General features: G+C 37.8%; 1 protein-coding gene across 7 annotated transcripts in view; it reads right to left on the bottom strand.

Moving 5' to 3' along the window:
• Positions 1 to 599: 599 nt before the first annotated feature.
• Positions 600 to 18,758, bottom strand: part of Slit2 (slit guidance ligand 2) — a 331,000-nt gene continuing 312,841 nt past the window's right edge. For all 7 annotated transcript variants that reach the window (XM_031342214.1, XM_031342213.1, XM_031342216.1 and 4 more), the window contains 4 exons: positions 10,890 to 11,044; positions 4,933 to 5,221; positions 4,516 to 4,727; positions 600 to 3,411 (listed from right to left, as the gene is read on the bottom strand). In XM_031342214.1, the coding sequence (XP_031198074.1) occupies positions 3,170 to 3,411; positions 4,516 to 4,727; positions 4,933 to 5,221; positions 10,890 to 11,044 (898 nt within the window). In that variant the 3' untranslated portion in view covers positions 600 to 3,169. The remainder of the gene's footprint in view (positions 3,412 to 4,515; positions 4,728 to 4,932; positions 5,222 to 10,889; positions 11,045 to 18,758) is intronic.

The following is an 18,758-nucleotide window of genomic DNA, read 5'->3' as shown; positions in this document are numbered from 1 at the left end:
GGAATAATGGTCAGTAGAGGAGGCAGATGACACCATAAAGTTCAAGATCTTTATGTCCTGAATTGATTTCAAGTCTTTTAATCATTTCTCCTGAAGGAAATGTTGCTGACAAAGCATATCATCCATAAAAGAAAATGCTCTGGGTAATTCCAAAGCAAGGGTTTCAGAGAAACAATTTCAATCTGTGGGCAGAGCAAGTTTCAAAGATTGAGCTGGTTATTTAGTGATCACACTCTTCAATTGATTGCATGTCCAGTTTCCTGATGCAGTTTCACTTATGTGGGGATTAAAAGTAATTGGCCACGGAGCTTAAGAATTTTATCTTTCAGATTTCAAATGCACATTATTGTATGTAATACTTTAAGTTTTGTTATTTTTAAAAATCAAATTCTGTCACAAAAGCTCTAGAATGCTTTTTGTATTTAAAAGAGTGCTATGTCAAGGGCTTATAAATGAAAAGCAGTTTTTAACATGAAAAATTGCCTTTAATTTATGTGATTTGCTAATAATTTTCTGGCTGTGAGATTTTTTTCTCCATTAAAAGCTCATGACTGGAAGACAAATCAAGTGTGACCCCTGCAAAATTAACTCTGCTCAAATGCCAGAGAAATAGAACTTTATTTTGTGACTTTATAATCAGGAAGAATAAAAATTTGTCATGCAAAAACCATTACGATGTCTTTTTTTTTCTTTAAAACCAAAGCAAAAAGTCCAATCTGTAGTAAGATTACCTAAATATTCAAGATCAATAGTCCTGAAAATAAGGTTTCAAGGCTTAGTAATCACCAAGTAGAGTCAATTTGTGACTTAACTGCTGTGTATTTTATCAGCAAATACAGAGGGATAAACTGCCTGATACTGCACTTTAAATTTCCAGCCTTGGATACCTGATTAAACTAGGAGACAGAGGAATTCCATTCATTTACAGAGATAGAGACTTTACCTATAAAACCTATAGCATAGCTCTTGCTGTGCAATAAGCAATGTGCAAACACTAGCCACTAAGATTAGTGTTTATCAGGGATATCAAGTGGAAATCTTGGAGAATTGGCGGATGAGTCTTTGCTTAATAAATGATTCAATACCTCTGTTAAAAGAAGCAACCCGTAGGAAGTCATGAGTGAATGTTTTAGCATGGGTATTTAATATTTATGTAATACAACTGAAGTCATTTTAAACAAGAATGAATAAATGATTGTATGTTCATACTTGGATGGTAGTGCATGTATCTGTGTATGTGTATGTGTGTATGCATGATTTTCTTAAAAAGAGAACAATCACTTATACTGTGGAAGCCAAGTATTAATCTTCAGCCCTGACGATGGCACTTCCTTGACCTGAATGGTTGCCAGTTCTGGATTGCTGGTTCAAGCTCAGGCAGTGAGACTCAGAAAACTCTCCGTGTTATCTCTATTTGATCTTAGACTTCTTTTTAGTGGGATAGTTTTATTTAATATGCATTTGTCCTAGCAAAGAATAGGTTATTCTATCTATCTATTCTATGAGGCCTCTAGATGGGACAGTATATTAATTTCAAAGCAATTTCTGGTAACTTAAAGGTATAGGTTGCCTTTCCTGTTCATTTCATGTCACTATGTCAAGTTCATAAGGGAACACCTGCAATTTCTAAGAAAACGGCCAAACTGTTAATGAAGTAGATATCTTTTAATTTACAAACAGTAGTGTAACTGATATTAGTCTGGAGAAAGACAAAGCATCCCGAATTATACATGTACATCTAATTTTCATTGTTAAAAGTGTTTTACTTTTTTATTTTTTTTCAAGAAACATCTGCATCTTCCCAGGGCACCCTGGGGTTTTACTGAAGGAAGAGCACAGTTTACTATAAATCATTATCAACTCTACATTGTAATTTAGCAGCAGACAGGTTCACGTGGGGGCAGTAAGGTAATGAAGGAGTTTTATTGTCTGGAGAGAAATTACAATTTTTGACATAACAGTCTTTCTTCTCCCACCCTTCCCCCAAAGCATGGCAGGGAAATGTTTGTTAATTAATTTGTAAAACATCTACTTCTTACTGGCCATAGCTACAGATAAGTTCCCTCTTCTTGGGAGGACATGTGGCAGATGGATGCAGTTGCTGTTTCTATTCTGAGACTTTGCAAGCCCTCTGCAAGTGTCCTGAAGGCGGCCACAGTTCAGTGATATCAGTGGTCAGACGTCAAGGTCAGCCAACAGAACAACATATACTTATCTCGAGATAACAAAATAACATCCTATGTTAGTACTATTGCCAAAAAAATCCTGATTTTTTTTTAAAGTTTGAAAATGTACAAAAATATCAGGATAATTATAAATTAATATATATTAAAGCATTGAGAAACAGTCCAAAATGATGATCTAAATCGTTAAGTAAAATGTACTTTAATACAATAAATATTCCTCATTGAAAATGAATACTGTATAGGGCTATTTAGAACCATAAAAACAAAAATTCATATTATTACTAATTTTTTATTTATCAATAATCTATTGGTTCTTTATCATCTCCTTTGTCATTTATATTACAAAAAAATTTAATACTGGAAACTGGTAGCTAAACACCTTCGTGTGCTGTTTCTGCTTATGTGCTGTTGTTGCCAAAAACAATAAAATACATCGCAGCACTCCACACCCATTTCTCTCGGAATGAAACCCAGATGTCAGGACACCTTAGATCTTGCACAAAATATATCTCATCCCTTGGATTTATCTACAGATTCTGGATTTCCATTCATCTACCTCACAGGCTCATTCACACACTTGTGCTCGATGTGTCCTCGGGAACCGAAGCGGGTCATGGGTTTGATGCTCAGGGTAAGCACATATGAGCATACAGTTCCATGTCAGGCTCTCGTATATGTGCTTCTGCTAGTATTAGCATGTTCCAACGATGGCTCGGTGTTGCAATGGTCCCCCACCGCTGCACTAATGCCTCCAAGTGTGGCTTTTCTTCACACTTCTCCAGTGTAGGGGAAGCTTTAGTACAAGCGTGTCTTTTATTATTTTTTTTCAAATGCAGACAAGTCTTCATTATCATAATAAAAATAAGTCTGTTCTGTATTTTACAATATATTTCAAATATTTCCATTATGAAGCATGAATTAGTCCAACATGGTCAAGAAGTGTACAACCTTCGCCGAAGCCAGAAGCTTCTAGAGCCACGCGCTTAGGAGTTACATCTCGTGCAGCCGCACTTCACCACTTTCTCAACCTCGTCCACAAATGAGGATCCATCCGTGCATTCGAACGAGTATTTCCGTCTCTTGCTTCTCAGAGGTCCACAGCACTGCCCTCCAGTACACCCGCCTCTGCATTCCAAGCGAGATACTTTCTTAGTTGTTTGACAGGCAGCGTAACCCTGCTGCTTCTGGTAATAATCCCTTATCCGTTCCCCTCGACAAGAAATTTCTAGGAAAAAACAAAAACAAAAACAAAAACAAAAAAAAAACAAAAAACAAAAAAAGACAAAAGAGCATTTTTAAAGGATAAACACTGTAAGTTCGGTAGAGTAACTGAAAGTCAAGATCTCCATTCTGTGGTTGCTGTCCTTCCTTCCAGATTTGTAAGCTGCTATTTTTATTGTGATGCTTGTGGTACATGCTATGGGCTGATGGCATGACCCACTCTTCCTTGAAAAATGTATCTTTTAGGTCCCTATTTCAACCAGAGTGAATGGTATATATATAGACAATAAATACAACATGTTTGTTCTGACAAGAAAATTGGATTCCTAAATCTTTTCCTTTATTACAAAAAAGGAGAAATAATACATATCTTCTGGTTTTTACAGGACTAACAGCTGGTTTTGTTTACCATGGGGAGCAGTTTCGGAGAGAATGCAATTTAATTTATTAGACCTGGAATTTAATATTATCCAATATGTTACTTAATACAAGTAACATTCCACTAACTTCATAAATTAGGCTAGCATGAAGTAGTTCAAAAAAGAGACATCTGTTAAAAGCTTCCGCAGGCACGTTCATCTTATTTGTCTGATGCACCAAAGCCAGTGCCAGCTGGAGGCCCAGGCAAGGTTTGATCTTGGAAACAAAGCAGGGAGAGGTGGTCTGAAAACTCAGGCTATTTCTATCCCTTTCACCTGCATCATTTACTGTGATAAATCAGTCCATTCTAAGACCAAAGATGATTTTGTACTCAAACGAGAGCAGATTTACCACCTCCATGGTGTCTCTGTGCCCAAAGTTAGATTAATAATACATGTGGGTCAAGGTACCAGATAGATGCTTATGGTGAATTGGGTAACTGTTCTCCGAAGAAGGGAAAAGGAGACTTTCCACAGCAAATCAAGTTCTGGTAAGATATCTGATGGCCATGGAAAACCTTATGGTGGGGAATTTAGTGCCTTGCACATCAGTTTTTGCATAACACTTGAAAGTCAGCAATAGTAGCGACCAGCCACACAAAGTCCACGTTTCCTCGCTCTACCTATCTCTTTCACCAGGGATAAGCTGGCCCCTCTGTTCTGTGCAGAGGAGGAGGTACCCGGCTTACCTCTATCACAGCTGTCCCCTGTGAATCCACTGCTGCATTCACAGTAGGGCTGCCCGAGTCCAGAGAGCCTGCACTTCCCATGCTTGCACTTGATCATCTGGCAGGGGTTAAAGAGATCTTCTTCTTCATCACAGAGCACACCGCCATGGCCCTCCAGGCACTTACAGCTATAGGAGAAGGCATTGATGGGCAAGCAGGTCCCATGTACACATCTTCAGGGAAGGAGAAATAGGAATGTAAACACCATTGACAGAGGATGTCGGAAGGTGTGGTGGTTAGAGGCAAACTAATGTCCGAATACAGAGAACAGAACGCGAATGTGTTGATTTCTCCTTCACCTCCCATCCCACCCAACTCCTGCCTTCTTCTCTTTGAGAATTTAGCATATGTACTCAGTAGCAAGCAACTGGAACTCACTTGTTTCCGAGGCAGGGATCATTGGTTCTCTGGTCACAGAGGGGCCCCATCCACCCTTCCTCACATTCGCAGGTGAAGCCTGATTGGCTGCTGGGCTGGCATGTGCCATGGGCACATACTTTCTTGTGGCATGGTTCACAGCCAGGCAGAATTCCGGTTTGCATGGGCACTTTCCGGAAGTCCTGCAGCTCACTGTTAATGTAAAGGTTCCGGATACAGCCATGGAAGCTGGTGCCGTTTTGCCCAGGGGCCTGGCGCAGGGATGCCACGTTATTTTTCCCAGGCATGCCTAGGAAGAAACAGCACTTCAGTTAAGAGACTGGATGTGCTCCTCAGTCATTTGCTACTGAGAAATATTAAGATTCATCAACCCATCTCTATTAAATTGGGATATATGTGCTCAGATAAGGTACAGAAGACTTGGGCATCTTGCGATGTAGTAGATTATTGTAACTTTCAACTAAAATAAATCTAGTTTACCGGTGGTCAGTTTTTAATGTGTAAACTTGTTTGCAAGAAAACTTCAATATATATGCAATATATAATCTTCAAGAAGGTCTACTCAAAGTTAAAAACTAGAGGCCAATGCTACTGTTCCATTCTCTAGGGGTCTATACCAGACACCGTGAGCATTGGGAAGCCATAGTTTGTGGTTCTCTGATTAATTCTTTCTCTAATTAAATTAAAGGACAAGTCCTAAAAAGCGTGAGTCAAAGGTTTCATGCCAGCATTCTTCTGACTGCAGAACCTGCTGGAACCCAGGATCAGTCCACCAAGACTCTGAGAGTCAGAGCTGGGGCTCGCAGTAACCGACTACACCCCTGCCAAATTCTAACTTAGCAATGAACTCATCACCTCAAGTTCATTTTTGCTTCTTATCGGGATAGCACCTAATTCCTGCCATGTTATTTTCTTGTTACTAATATAAAAGCTTTCATGTTAGAAAATTAAAAAAAAATAAAACATAGAATAAGTTCCATCACAAACAGTATTTGCAGTCTTGGGGCATATGTATTCCAGAAGTGACTATTATTGGGTAACTGCTATTTTGGCAAAGCTGAGTAATATTTCCATGGCCCGATCCAGATCCTAAAATAATTCCCTGACAGCACTTTACACAGAGGACCTAACAGGACATTGGGTGAGGAGAAGGCAAAGAGCTGGAAGCCTCTGAGCCAATGACTTACACCCTTTCTACCCCCACTCCCCTAGTGCTCATGCTTTAACTGTGCTCACTCTCGGAGCTACTGCTTGAGCTTATAGTCTGGGCAGACTTCACTGGCTATAGGCTGGGCTTCACTTTCTAGAGGAACGTTGCCTTCTATGGCCCTTGCTTAGTACCACCATTCTCTTTCCTAGGCAAAGATCTCCATTGGGAGTCTTAATAAGCTCCAAATCAGGCATGTAGGATACAAGGTCACTAGTCTACAGGTCAAGTCTAATACTGGTTGAGTGTTTCCTGGATAAACTCCATTATCAAGTTGACATGATTTAGAGTTATCGTGGATCTGACTTTCTTTTCCTGACACTGTTATAAAATACCCCAACCAAAGGAAGTCAAGGCAGAAAGGGTTATTTCAACATCCAATTCAAGAGTATTCATCGTGGCAACACAGTTAAGAGCACAGGAAATTGAAGCAGCTGGTCACATTACAGGCACAATCCGAAAGCTGAGAGGAAGGAAAGCTGGTGCTCAGCTCACCTTATTCATGTTAGAGTCCTGGATCTCCATCCAGGGAATGGTGCCACTCTTAGTATAATGGGTCTTCCCACATCACTTAACTTAATCAATGTCATTCCTCACCCTCACAACCAAAGGCTAAATAATCCTTCACAGGCAAACACACCTCAAGCCCTATTCAGATGGTTCAAGACAACCAGAAAGATATATCATGAACGTAGGTGTTCCAGTATTCTGGGCTTGGATCTTAGGCTCAATGCCTCTCTCTGCTTACTGACTGATACAATGTGAGCAGCTGACTCGGGCCTTCACCACTTCCCTTTTAAGATAGATTGTGCTTTCAAACCATAAGATAGAGTTGACCCTTCCTCCCTCAGTGTTGTTTGTCTATCTGTTTATTATCACTGCACTGAGAAAAGTTACTAACAGAGTATATCCTGGCCAGTCACTTTCCTGCTCTAGGTCTTAGTTGCCTTATCTCTTACCACAAGAAGATAGACCAGATTAGTTACTTATCAGCTTCTCATACATAAGTCCTATCAAAAATATATGTTAAAAGAACATTTCCCATGTCTCCTCATCCTGAGATACTGATTATATGTGGAAGAGAAGTGTAGAATTCTAAATGCCAACATGTAACACTGGTGACTCTGATGCAGGAGGCCCCTTGGTCACTCTAGAAGAGATACCAGATTGTCTTTAATTTTAAAGTTTTATCAATAAAGGTATTTACTTGGCATATGTCTGGTCTTGGAGAATGTGTTACTACATCAAGATCAAGGCACATAACTGACCATCTCCAGTGGAATACCAGGGACAGGAAATTCTTTCCTCTGGAGTAAGTCTAAGTCTTCTTAAATCATGTTCATCCATCATAAACATGTGGAATTTAATGACCTTCCTTTTGGGTCATTTCTTAAAACAGTTAAAAACGAGCTTCTTCAAAAGCTATTTTAATGGTTCAATTTTGTTGGAAGTACGATGTTTATATGAGCACACATTGAGACTAAATCGAGATTGGCAAAATTCCTCAGCACTGAGAAGCAATGAATGGACTTGTGTCATTGAGTCCCAAAGCCTACAACTACAGAGAGTGCAGTTTTGATGGTAAAAACATGCATAAAACAACATAGCATGCACAGACTCAACTTTCAATAGCACATAAAATCAAGAACTTTTCTTGATTAGTTTTTGGACCTAGGAATTGACCCAAACACCTCCTTATGTACCAAGCACATGTTCTAGCCTGAATTGTCTCTCTAACCAAGAACTATTATGGGTCAGATCTTTATATGTTTGGTTCAAGTGCTAGTTCTTAGCTGATAAACAGAAGCAGATCCGTATTATTTTCCTTTGAAACACTAATTTGCTGCACAGCCGAAGATGTCCTGGAATCATAAATACCATTGCTTCAGCCTCCTGAGTGCTTAGAGTACAGATGAATATTGCCTTGCCATATATGGTAATCCATGATTTTGTTTTTTATGACTTTCATGGACTTTAGTTGGAAGTAAATTAATTCACCACTCAGTAAATAACTTAGTAAGTAGATTTTTTTTAAAGCCTTTAATAGTCTATGTTTTAAAATGAGTGTAACGGGTAGAGTGTCTTTAAAATCTTTTGCCCAAAGGTGACACTATTATTGTAAAATGTGCCTAGACAACTATATCTGTGTTTTACTTCCCTCTGACAGTTAAGCAATTAGTGTTCTGGTTGAACTGTTATATGGAAAACCAGGACGATTTTTCTGGTTTGTGTTATGTAAAAACAAGATGATGAATAGTCAACAATGCAGGAGCACATGTAGCTGCACCACAAGTTTGCATTTTTCCAGAGAAAGCTTCTGCAATGAACCAAGGTCTAGGATGTCTAGTACAGCTCTCCTTGGGGACAGCTCCGGTTTTAACTAGACTTAACCTTTTGTTGACTCAGTTCCTTTGGCCTCTGCCATGTGACAGTCAGGCTGTGGTCTTATGGGCTCCTTGTATTTTAAAATCTCAATCACCCCAGAGACCACAATCTGGGAAGGAAGGCCACTGGGCTCAGTGCATTGTCTGGGAGTTATGGCTGAGACCTGGTTTCCCATAGGGTTGACTTTTCAGAGGTGCTTCAGGATTCTTCCAAAACCTCTAGCCTCAGAAGGATTAGCACTTTTGATTTGGGAGTTTAAATGTTTTCCCTCCTTTTTAAAAATAATGTTCCATCTTAAATGATTTTATCTGGATTTTTAAATTGAGTACCATATTATAAAAAGAACCTAAAAGATTGACTGAAATATTTTCAAATAAGAGCACCATAAATTCAAGTTAAGGACAAATTCAGAAGTAAAGAAAAGTCACATTGCTTAAGCCATTTTGTTTTCTGATCTTTGTTAAAAAGTTAAATGGCAATATAGGTAGCTTTGGAGTAGAAAGACCGGGACTTAGATGACATGCCTACCACAATTTAGGTTTCCACACTTGGTAAAGAGTTATAAACTTCTTGAGGCTGTCCCTTTGGGAGTGTGAAATAGAGAAATAATGTTTACCTTCTAGTTTTACTTCAGTTTTCTCTGAAGATAAAAGGTTAAGCTGCTAAAAGCAGTGCCACATAAATAAAAAGATTATTGGGAGAAAAAGGAAGCACTATGTTATATAAGATGCTTAACAAATACAACTCATCCCTTTAAGCCATTGTTAACATTCAGGACTGGCTTTACACACTACAAGGCGACTCTGTTAACTTGAGAATAGGTGAAAATAAAAGCTTAAGCCAGAGCCAACCCCAGAGTGGAGAGAAAGGAGGTGCAAAGTCCCGCCCATAGCTTAGGAGCTATAGACAATAGTTAGCAACTGGGAAAGGGAAGTTTTAAGAGTGACTCTCCACATAAGCTGAGCAAGCTCTGATAGAAGGCCACACATTTATATTATAGGCAGCATAGGCAGGTCTTGTTCTTGTGGTTGTTGTTTTGCTAGTTTTTGTTTTTAAAGACACAGAAGAAAAAGAAAAAAAACACACAACAAAACAAAATAAACAAAAAGGTCCCAAGGATAGATGGGTGGGCATTTGGGAGGATTGGGAAATGAGGGTAGTAGGGGGTTCAAGATGTGAAATTTCCCAATAAACAATAAAAATATCACAAACAACAAGACACAGATTTAGCTGGGAATCTACACAGGTAGCTAGGAAAGGGTGAATTTAGCAGAGGTAGAAGGAGGGATATGTAATTAGGACACATGGTATAGAAGTTTTCAAAGACCTAATTACAAAAGAGTCTCATAATCCTCATACTTGTGATTCCTGTGAAGCAGTAAGGTGAGCCACTTTGCTGAGTACAGTCAATCTGCAGTAATTTAATTATAAAGACTCATCAGTGATTTGGAAATGAGCCTGCATGCTTCATATCCTGGGACCTCGGGGACATTTATTTTTCAGCTTTGTGACACTAATCATTCATGAAATTGGTTGTTAGGCTACAGTAGCTGTCCCATATGCTTTGGTAGAATTGAATTAGAAATATCAGTATGGCAACCTTGGGCTGAACTGATATGGTTTGTCTTCTTAAGAGAACTGGGTTGCAGACTCCTCCCTACTTTGCACCATACGTGATTAATCATTGTGTATGTGTGTACACACGCATGCACATGTGTGCATGTGTTTAGGTGCATGAACACACGTGCCTCTGTGTATATAGAGGCTAGTAAACAACTTCTGGTGTCCATTTTGAGGATACTTGCACTTTTTCTTTTGAAACAGGTTCTCTTCTTGTCCTAGATCTCATGGAGTAGGCTTGGTAGACAAACAGATCCCCAGGGATCAGTGGCTCTAGCGATGTGTTTGTGGACCTCCTCAGCACTGAGATTGTACGTATAGCACAATGCCTGCTGTTTTATATGGGGCCCGGGTATTTATCTCACGTTCTTGAGCATTTTATATACTGAGCTGTTTTCTCAGTCTTATTTTACCATTTTCCAACTTGATCTCTAACCAATTTTCTGCTTCCGTAGGTAGACAGATATACAATTAATGACACTATATAAAAATTACCTAGCTAGACTGTCATAAATCAAGAACTAATGTCCTTCACTGACCCAATGATACACTGAATTAGACCTAGACCCAGGATGACCAAATAGTCCCTTAGCAGGCACTTCCATCTCTTTCTATTTTATGCTTGTTGACCAATTACAGTGACAGATCAGTGTCAACGAACATGGCAAGAGGTACCAGTAACTTCAGATCTGATCTATAATGAGAAGCAGAGTTGGAAGACCACTGAATTTGGAAGGAAGTTCACCTCCTACATAAAGCGGAGAGTCGAAATTCAGAGTAGACTGTTTGGACAAATTGGTGATGACTTTAGGGCTTCCTCCATCCACAGAGAGGGAAAGACTGGAATCCAGGGTCAGTAGCTCCACAATGTGGAAGTTTCCATCATTGATTGTCTCCACACTGCATTGGAAGGAGAAAGAAAGAGAAACAACTTTATTTGAAACATAGTTAAAATACAAACTTCAATAAACCCAGCTTCGGGAAAGATATTCATAGCATAGATTAAGGAAATTGACTTTTAAAGGATATTCTGAAGGAGATACAATTAATTTTAATTTCTCAAGAACTGGCTACAAAATAAAACTGTTCTCCCACAGAGAGATCTGGAAATGAGCACACTCATTACGCAGCTGCATTGACTCAGTTTATGGCCATCACAAATGATAACTTATGTGTTTTATTTTCACAGGGCGTAAAAGTTCTATATACAAAGAGATAGTCTATAACTCCAGATGGTATGAAAACGAAGCCTTCTCCTCCTCCAGAGACTCCAGGATTGGAGCTTCTGCAGTGGGGTACAGTGTGTTAGTGCCAATCAGAGTCAAGCATACAGACAAACCAGCTTGATACACTCTCTGCACTTTCTCAAAATCGATAAATTGAAAATATACTTTCATTTCTTGTGTATTTTTTTGAGGGATGCCTCTTGAGACAAATTATGTGAAGAAACCTTTGTTCACAAAGAGAGCTGGCATTAATAGTTAAATAAAGTGTTTTATTTAAAAACATGACAGTGTTTTTCTCATTTTCCTTTCAAAATAAATTTTGAGATTGTAATATAATTACATCATTTCTTTCTTCCCTTTCCACGCCCCAACTTCTCATGTATAACGCTTTGCTCTTTGAGATTTATGACATTTTTTCTTTATTTGTTAACACACACACACAAGTTATCATGTTTTCCTTGTAAAAATCTTTGAGCAGATTCAAATTCATAGCATGTTTAGAAGCAGAAATATTAAGGGATGGATGTTACTAGACAAAGAAGATGTTTGGTGCAATTCATTAATAGATGCCATATGGTTTTAACTTGTGTTTACACTATAATTAGCTTTGTTGTTATACTGGGCTAAAAAGTTAGCAGGGTACATGCTCACTGGTGTGGTAGGAACACTCTCATAATTCAGTACATATACAAAAGATGTCATAACAGAAGTTGTGTTAAAAAAATGGTGGACATTAAAGACCTACCATACTGGAAGATGCTTTAAAATTATTGAAAAAGGCTTGAGACATGGACATATGTAGGAGTGTTATAGAGACATTATTTGTCAATATGAATGCATAACACTGGGTACAAAAATGATTTTTCTATTTTCTGGTACTAATATTTAAATTTTGCAAGGAAGTCCAGCCTAGAAACTAACAGAAAATGCACAAACATTTCTGCATGCTTTCACCACTGAATCTAATTATACTCCACTGTTTGTTGATCAAAAACAAAAAAAACCCTTTGATTTGAGGACAGTTTAAATCTTCTGTAGAAATATGAAACGTTTTAAATTCTTGGTATAGTGGTTAAAATTCCCATGTCTGTGGCTGTGGAGAGTGCTCCAGGAGCAAAGTGCTTGTCATGAAAGTATAATGACATGAATTCAAACACCCAGTACTTACATAAGAACTAGGTGTTACACCGTGCCCCTGTAACCTCAAGGCTGAAGAAATGAACCCAGTTGGACCAGGAGAGCATGCTGGCTAAGAAGCCCAGCTTAGTCAGTGAGCTATGGATGGTTCAATGAGAGACTTAGAGAGCAATGCCGAAAGATAATTGTCTTTAACCTTTAGCTTACATAAGCATAGATGCACACACAAGAGTACACACTTGCAAACACCACATATCACATACACACACACACACCACGTAAAAATGAATTCTCATATTTAGAAATCTTTGATATCTTGTCTCATATATAATTTAAAAGATATGGGTTGAAAGATAGATAAATGGGTAAAAATACTTGTTTCCCAAGCCCAACGACCTGGGAAACTGAGAGCTAACTCATGAAAGTTTCTCTCTAGCCTCCTGCTGGGGCACACATGCACATACATATGTGCACAGAGAAACACACTCACAAACACACACAGTAAATAAAGTAAATATAAGTTAGACATGCCAATTAATATTTTTCTTCTACACTTTAAATTATCTCAACCTCTAGCAATATTAAAATCAGCAAAGGTGATTTACTCCCTAAATCAAGTCTCACAATATAATATGCTTAAATGTGAACTTCTGCCACCATTCATTTTGGACACAGGACCCAAAGGTTCTAAGGCAGCAACAACTAGCATGCTACTATTACCCTAAGGGTACAATAGGGGCAAATGTATTTTAGTGGTAGCCAACAGATCTCTAATTGTACTTCATATCCTTCCAACAAGACGGAAATAATGCCTGGTACTGGAAACCTAGCAAAGTACCCAGGACTAGTGACGACAGCAGAGATCTATAACTACCACTTTCTTATACTAGCATGATGCCTAAGTACATTCTAAATATTTATCATTATACAATCAGATAAGTGTAACTTTCACCCCTTATCAAAAAAAATTCTCTTTGCAACAGGTAGGCCATTACAGAAAGCTACAACTCATCAAAAGGCAAAGGACATGTCATGTTCTCATGCCCAGCAACAACTGATCCATCTATTACACTGTACTTAAGATCCAGAGAACACTGAAGAAGAGAAGGCAGAGAGATAATAAGCCAGGGGAACACTTAGTTTGTGATTGTTTTTTTTCTAGACATGATAGTAAAGCTACAGGAGCCTAGCATGGCTGCCCTCCAAAAAGCACAGCAAGCAGCAAAAGAGTTAGATGCAGATACTTACACCCAATCAATGGAAAGAAGCCAGGGACACCTGTGGTTGAATTAGGGAAAAGCTAGAAGAAGCTGAGGAAGAGGGGGAACCCATAGGAAGACCAGGAGTTTCAAATAAACTGGACCCCTGAGATCTCTCAGACACTGAGCCACCAAACCAGGCAGTATACACCAGCTAATATGAGGCCTCCTACAAATATACAGCAGAGGACTGCCTGGTCTGGTCTCAGTGAGAGAAGATGCACCTAACTCTCAAGAGACTTAAGGCCTCAGGGAGTGGAGAGGTCTGATGGGATGGAGGTGTGTGTGTGTGTGTGTGTGTGTGTGTGTGTGTGCAGGGTGGGGACATCCTCTTGGAGATGGGGGAGGAAGTATGGGATGAGGAACAGTTAGAGGGCAGACCAGGAGGGGGATAACACCTGAACTGTAAAAAAATTAATATAATAATAACAACAACAACAATTAAACATAAGTGGATAAAATAATTTAATAAAAACACCTGTAAAACAAAATTAAAACAATTTTAGATAATGTAAAAAAAGCTACACTCATGAAATCTAAACAACATGGTGCCTCTAAGGACCATGATCTAAATAAGGACTATGTCAATAGATATGCTAATATGAAAGGGGGAAATCTCACAGGGCCATAACTCTATAAAAAGAACTGTAGGCAACTAAAGAATGGCGAGAACAGGAGATAAAAAACCTTCCCAAGGGAAGAACTTCACAGTTGGTTAGACAGTACCAAGTAATCAGTCTGAAATAACAAGAAATGTTTTCCACTCTGAGTATGTTGTACTTATATATTGATGAGTGGCAAAATTTGTCAGCAATTAGAGAAATGGAGGACATGAATTTGAAAGAGAGCAAGGGGCTACTCATACATGGGAAGGGTTGGAGGTAGGAAAGGGAAGGGAGGTAATAATGTAACATAGTCTATTAAACCTTTTTAGAGATTTATTTTACATATATGACTGCTTTTCCTACATGTAAATTTGTGTATGCAAGTACTCTTAGTGCATCAGAGGTCAGAAGAAGGCATTCTAGAAATGAAGCTTTTGGTAATCATATTTTAATTTCAATTATAAAAAATTAAAGAAAATGACCCTTTTTCAAATAGATGTGTTGAGTTTCACTGTTAGCACTTGGCTAAATTGGGAACTATTTGGATTTGAATTCTGATTATTTGAATTATTATGAATTCTAAAGGAGCTGAAGGCGACTGCAACCTCATAGGACGAACACAGTATCAACTAACCGGAACCCCTCAGAGCTCCCAGAGGTTAAGCTGCCAACCAAAGAGCATACATGGACTGGCCCATGGCCCCAGCAGAGGACTGGCTTGTTTGACCTCAGTGGGAAAGAATGCTCTTAATCCTGTAGAAACTTGATGCCCTTGGGAAGGGGGATGCTAGTGGGGCAAGGCAGGAGTGGGTGGGGAAGCAAAGGGAAGGGGGATGAGGTGAAGAACTCAAGGGGGGAACATTTGGAATATAAATAAATAAAATAATTAAAAAATGTTTAAGAAGATATTTTATTTAAAAAAATTTTTGTTATTTTATGAAAGCACACATTGGTTCTCTCTGGTGAATGCTATAAGTATTAACCCCCTCCCCCCTTACAGATAATTTCAATTCAAGAAGGAATAATTTTACAAGCATGCATAGCACAACCAAGTTAAATATCAGATATTAGTCTCATCATCACATTTAGCAACAGCACCATCCAAACAAACTAGTCTCAAATCTTAAGGAAAAAATTAATTTAGGTCATTTTATAATGCAGATTGTAAGACAATGCTAGAAGATCAACAAAAAATAGAACTTCTTTGAAATATAGCTTATTTAGGCTACCAAAAGCTAAGTTTTGAAGTATTAAAGTATAGACAAACACAACAAAGTAGATGCACTTAGCCAAGGTCATATCTAATTGATGCTCCCTCCAAGATCATATGCAACTTGAGGTGGTTTTAAATGGATGTTCTATAAACATTGGCCTTAATTAGATTATAAATATTAATAGAGAAGCACTTTTTTCTCTTTAAAATTTCAAAGAAAAGGCCCATACTGAGGATTGGGCACTTGGTCACATATTGATTTTAAACAATCAATTCAGACATGTCATTGCTAATGATAGTGTTTGGTGCAGTAAAATTGGGTAGCTTGAGACCTTTAACTTTTTATGCTCCTTGATGCAGTGTGCCAGATGGGAAGCCAGAGAGTTCATTTCATCAGCAGCTAAATTTGATTAATTTCCAATCATTTTTTTTGTTCCCTGTTTTATTTGTTTTTGAGTTTTACATCTTTAATGCAATCTAAATTGTAAGCTACTTTTAAAGTAGGGGTCATATATTATTTACTTCTGTATACGTTCAGAGATTCACATGAATATCTGATTGTAGATGTTCAATAAATGGAAGTTATGTAAGCATAAATGAGACATATTTAATGTATCAGGACCTGTTGTCAGTTATAGCACTAGGTGATAAAGCTCATAGAGACATATTTAGAGACAGTTTCTCAAAGATACATTTTATTAAGAAACCTGGAACATTCAGGGTCAACATCAAGGATATCACTGAAAGATCTAGCTTGCTTAGCTTGTCCAACTTCTATTGAAATGAGTAGCAGGTGTAATAGTTTCTTCTTCATTAGAGAAATATAAATAATGACAACAATTATTTGATATGATCAGTGAAGTACTGTTTACAAATATTACACATATTCTATTAGTTCTCTTAAGACTCTTAAGAGCTTAACACCTCATTTCCAAAGGTGACACAAGTACCTCGTGGCTAAGTGGACCTGAAGTCAGATGCCTGCCTTGAATGTCTTTGCTTCTGATTTTCATGTAACACTTTTTAAATGAAAATTACTTCACCTACAATAAGCTTGTAATTAAGCATCCTCATTAACCTGCTATCATCAGCTCTCCAAAATAACTCAAGGATAGTTACATTTTAAGTGAATTTATATGAGGATTCTACAACTTGGTACATCTAATAAAAATTACATGCAAAAAAAAGTAATTTCACAATGAAGGCCTGGAGGTTATACAAATGTGTATTAAGTATGTCTTTTGCAAATTGGGTCTGGATCCTATTTTCAAATTATGAGTGAGATTCATATTAAGATTTTTTCTCAGTAGATGGTCTAAATGTCTAATCTGATAAAAGCCTGATAAAAATTATCACCAAAGTGAATTCTATTTATATAATTTTACAGTGAAGAGAGTACTGATATGGACCTTTTAAAAGGTTTATAAAATGAGTGATCTCATTGTCTTTGTTTGTTAAGAGGGTATTATATCACAGGACCAAAAGAGACTATGTCTGGCTAGAAAAGAATCAACATTTAAGTTGGTATTTCTTTTCTAGTATGAGATGCACTGTGGCTGATTTTTAAGAATGCTGTACCTATGTATTCTTTTACAGTTGAAGCCTGATGGATACCCAACACTTCCACTGTGGGAGTGGCTGAGCTGTCATTGATTTTGCAATCCATCACCTTCACCACCCTCCAGGCCCAGGTGCAATGCACCTTTGGGGTCATGTTGAGTATTGATAAACCTCCTTCTACCACTCCCCAAGGGGATGTTATAATTGAGGACTCAAAAGTAGCCATAAATCCACTCAACTTTGCCCCATTCAAGTGGGAACATGCATTTTATTTATTACCATTAATACATAATTTAGGTTTACTCCCCTCATCTATTACCTGAGTATTACTTGAGTTTCTGCACTTAAAACGGTTATAAGAAAACCATGCAGTTTTCCAACTGTTTTCTCTCTCTCTTTCTCTTTCTTTCTTTCTTTCTTTCTTTCTTTCTTTCTTTCTTTCTTTCTTTCTTTCTTTCTCTCTCTCTCTTTTTCTTTCTTTCTTCTTTCTTTCTTTCTTTCTTTCTTTCTTTCTTTCTTTCTTTCTTTCTTTCATCCTCTTCCTTTCTTTCTTTCTTTTTGCACTCATCAGAACATATTAACAATAACATTTTAAATTTATGTTACTATTAGTTAAAAGAAAGTTGCTTTGCTAAGCAGCAAATTAGTATTGTGTTTGAGAATTATAATATATTTTTAGTCTCTGAATAGTGTTGAATACTGTATTATGGTTATGCATTCACTCATTCTCCCACCCCTTCATGGCATTATTGTTAAGTCATTCTATAGCCATTCTCTAAAAAGGCAGATCTGTTGCTAGAACCTGCATTTGATCATTTGTTACACAACTCACTTCATCTGTTGTTGCAGATCAGAACCCTATAGATTGTGAGGTGTTAGCAAATGTTTAACAACCAGTCATTAGGGAGAATAAACCTATATTTGTAGAATTTGATGACTGCTGTGATAGAAATATTGTAGACATGGTTGATATCAAAATAGTATCCAGCCTGATATGTGTCTTAGGCATGGAAAAAGATGCATGTCATGAGCTTACAAAACAGCTTAAATGATTCCACTTGCATAAGTTGTTCTTCAAGTCTACTCTATAGAACACAGGAGTGCCTGGGAGTTTGGAAGACAGGCAACATTTCAGACCCTGGAGACCCAAAAATTAGAAAGGAGTGGTGGGCCCCAGAACAGCCTCTCCTGCTACTGACTGTATTCCAGATGCTGAGAACCTATATGTATCTTTAAAAAAAAAAAAAGCCACAGTCTTTTGTGGTGATATAAGAAATAAGTTGATAAAAATACTATATTTTTGTTTTGTTAACATCCATAAAGGTATATTGAGTGTACTAATTATTTTAAAACTTTAGTTTTTATTTTTATAAATTATGTCTCCGTGTGGGTATGTGTTCATGCATGTAGATGTTTACAGAGACCATCGACACTAGAGATCTGGAGTTGGATGTACAGTGGTTCTAAGTTTTCCTAGTGTGAATAGACTGGACCAGAAAAGAAATTCCTCTTGTCACATAATAAAACACCAAATGCACTAAACAACGAAAGAATTTTAAAAGCAGTAAGGGAAAAAAGGAAAGTAACATATAAAGGCAGGCCTATCAGAATTAC

This window comes from Mastomys coucha, unplaced genomic scaffold (assembly GCF_008632895.1).
Source record: "Mastomys coucha isolate ucsf_1 unplaced genomic scaffold, UCSF_Mcou_1 pScaffold22, whole genome shotgun sequence".
NCBI lineage: Eukaryota > Metazoa > Chordata > Mammalia > Rodentia > Muridae > Mastomys > Mastomys coucha.
Note: the sequence above shows the minus strand (reverse complement) of the source record. Positions and strands in the feature narration are given on the sequence as shown.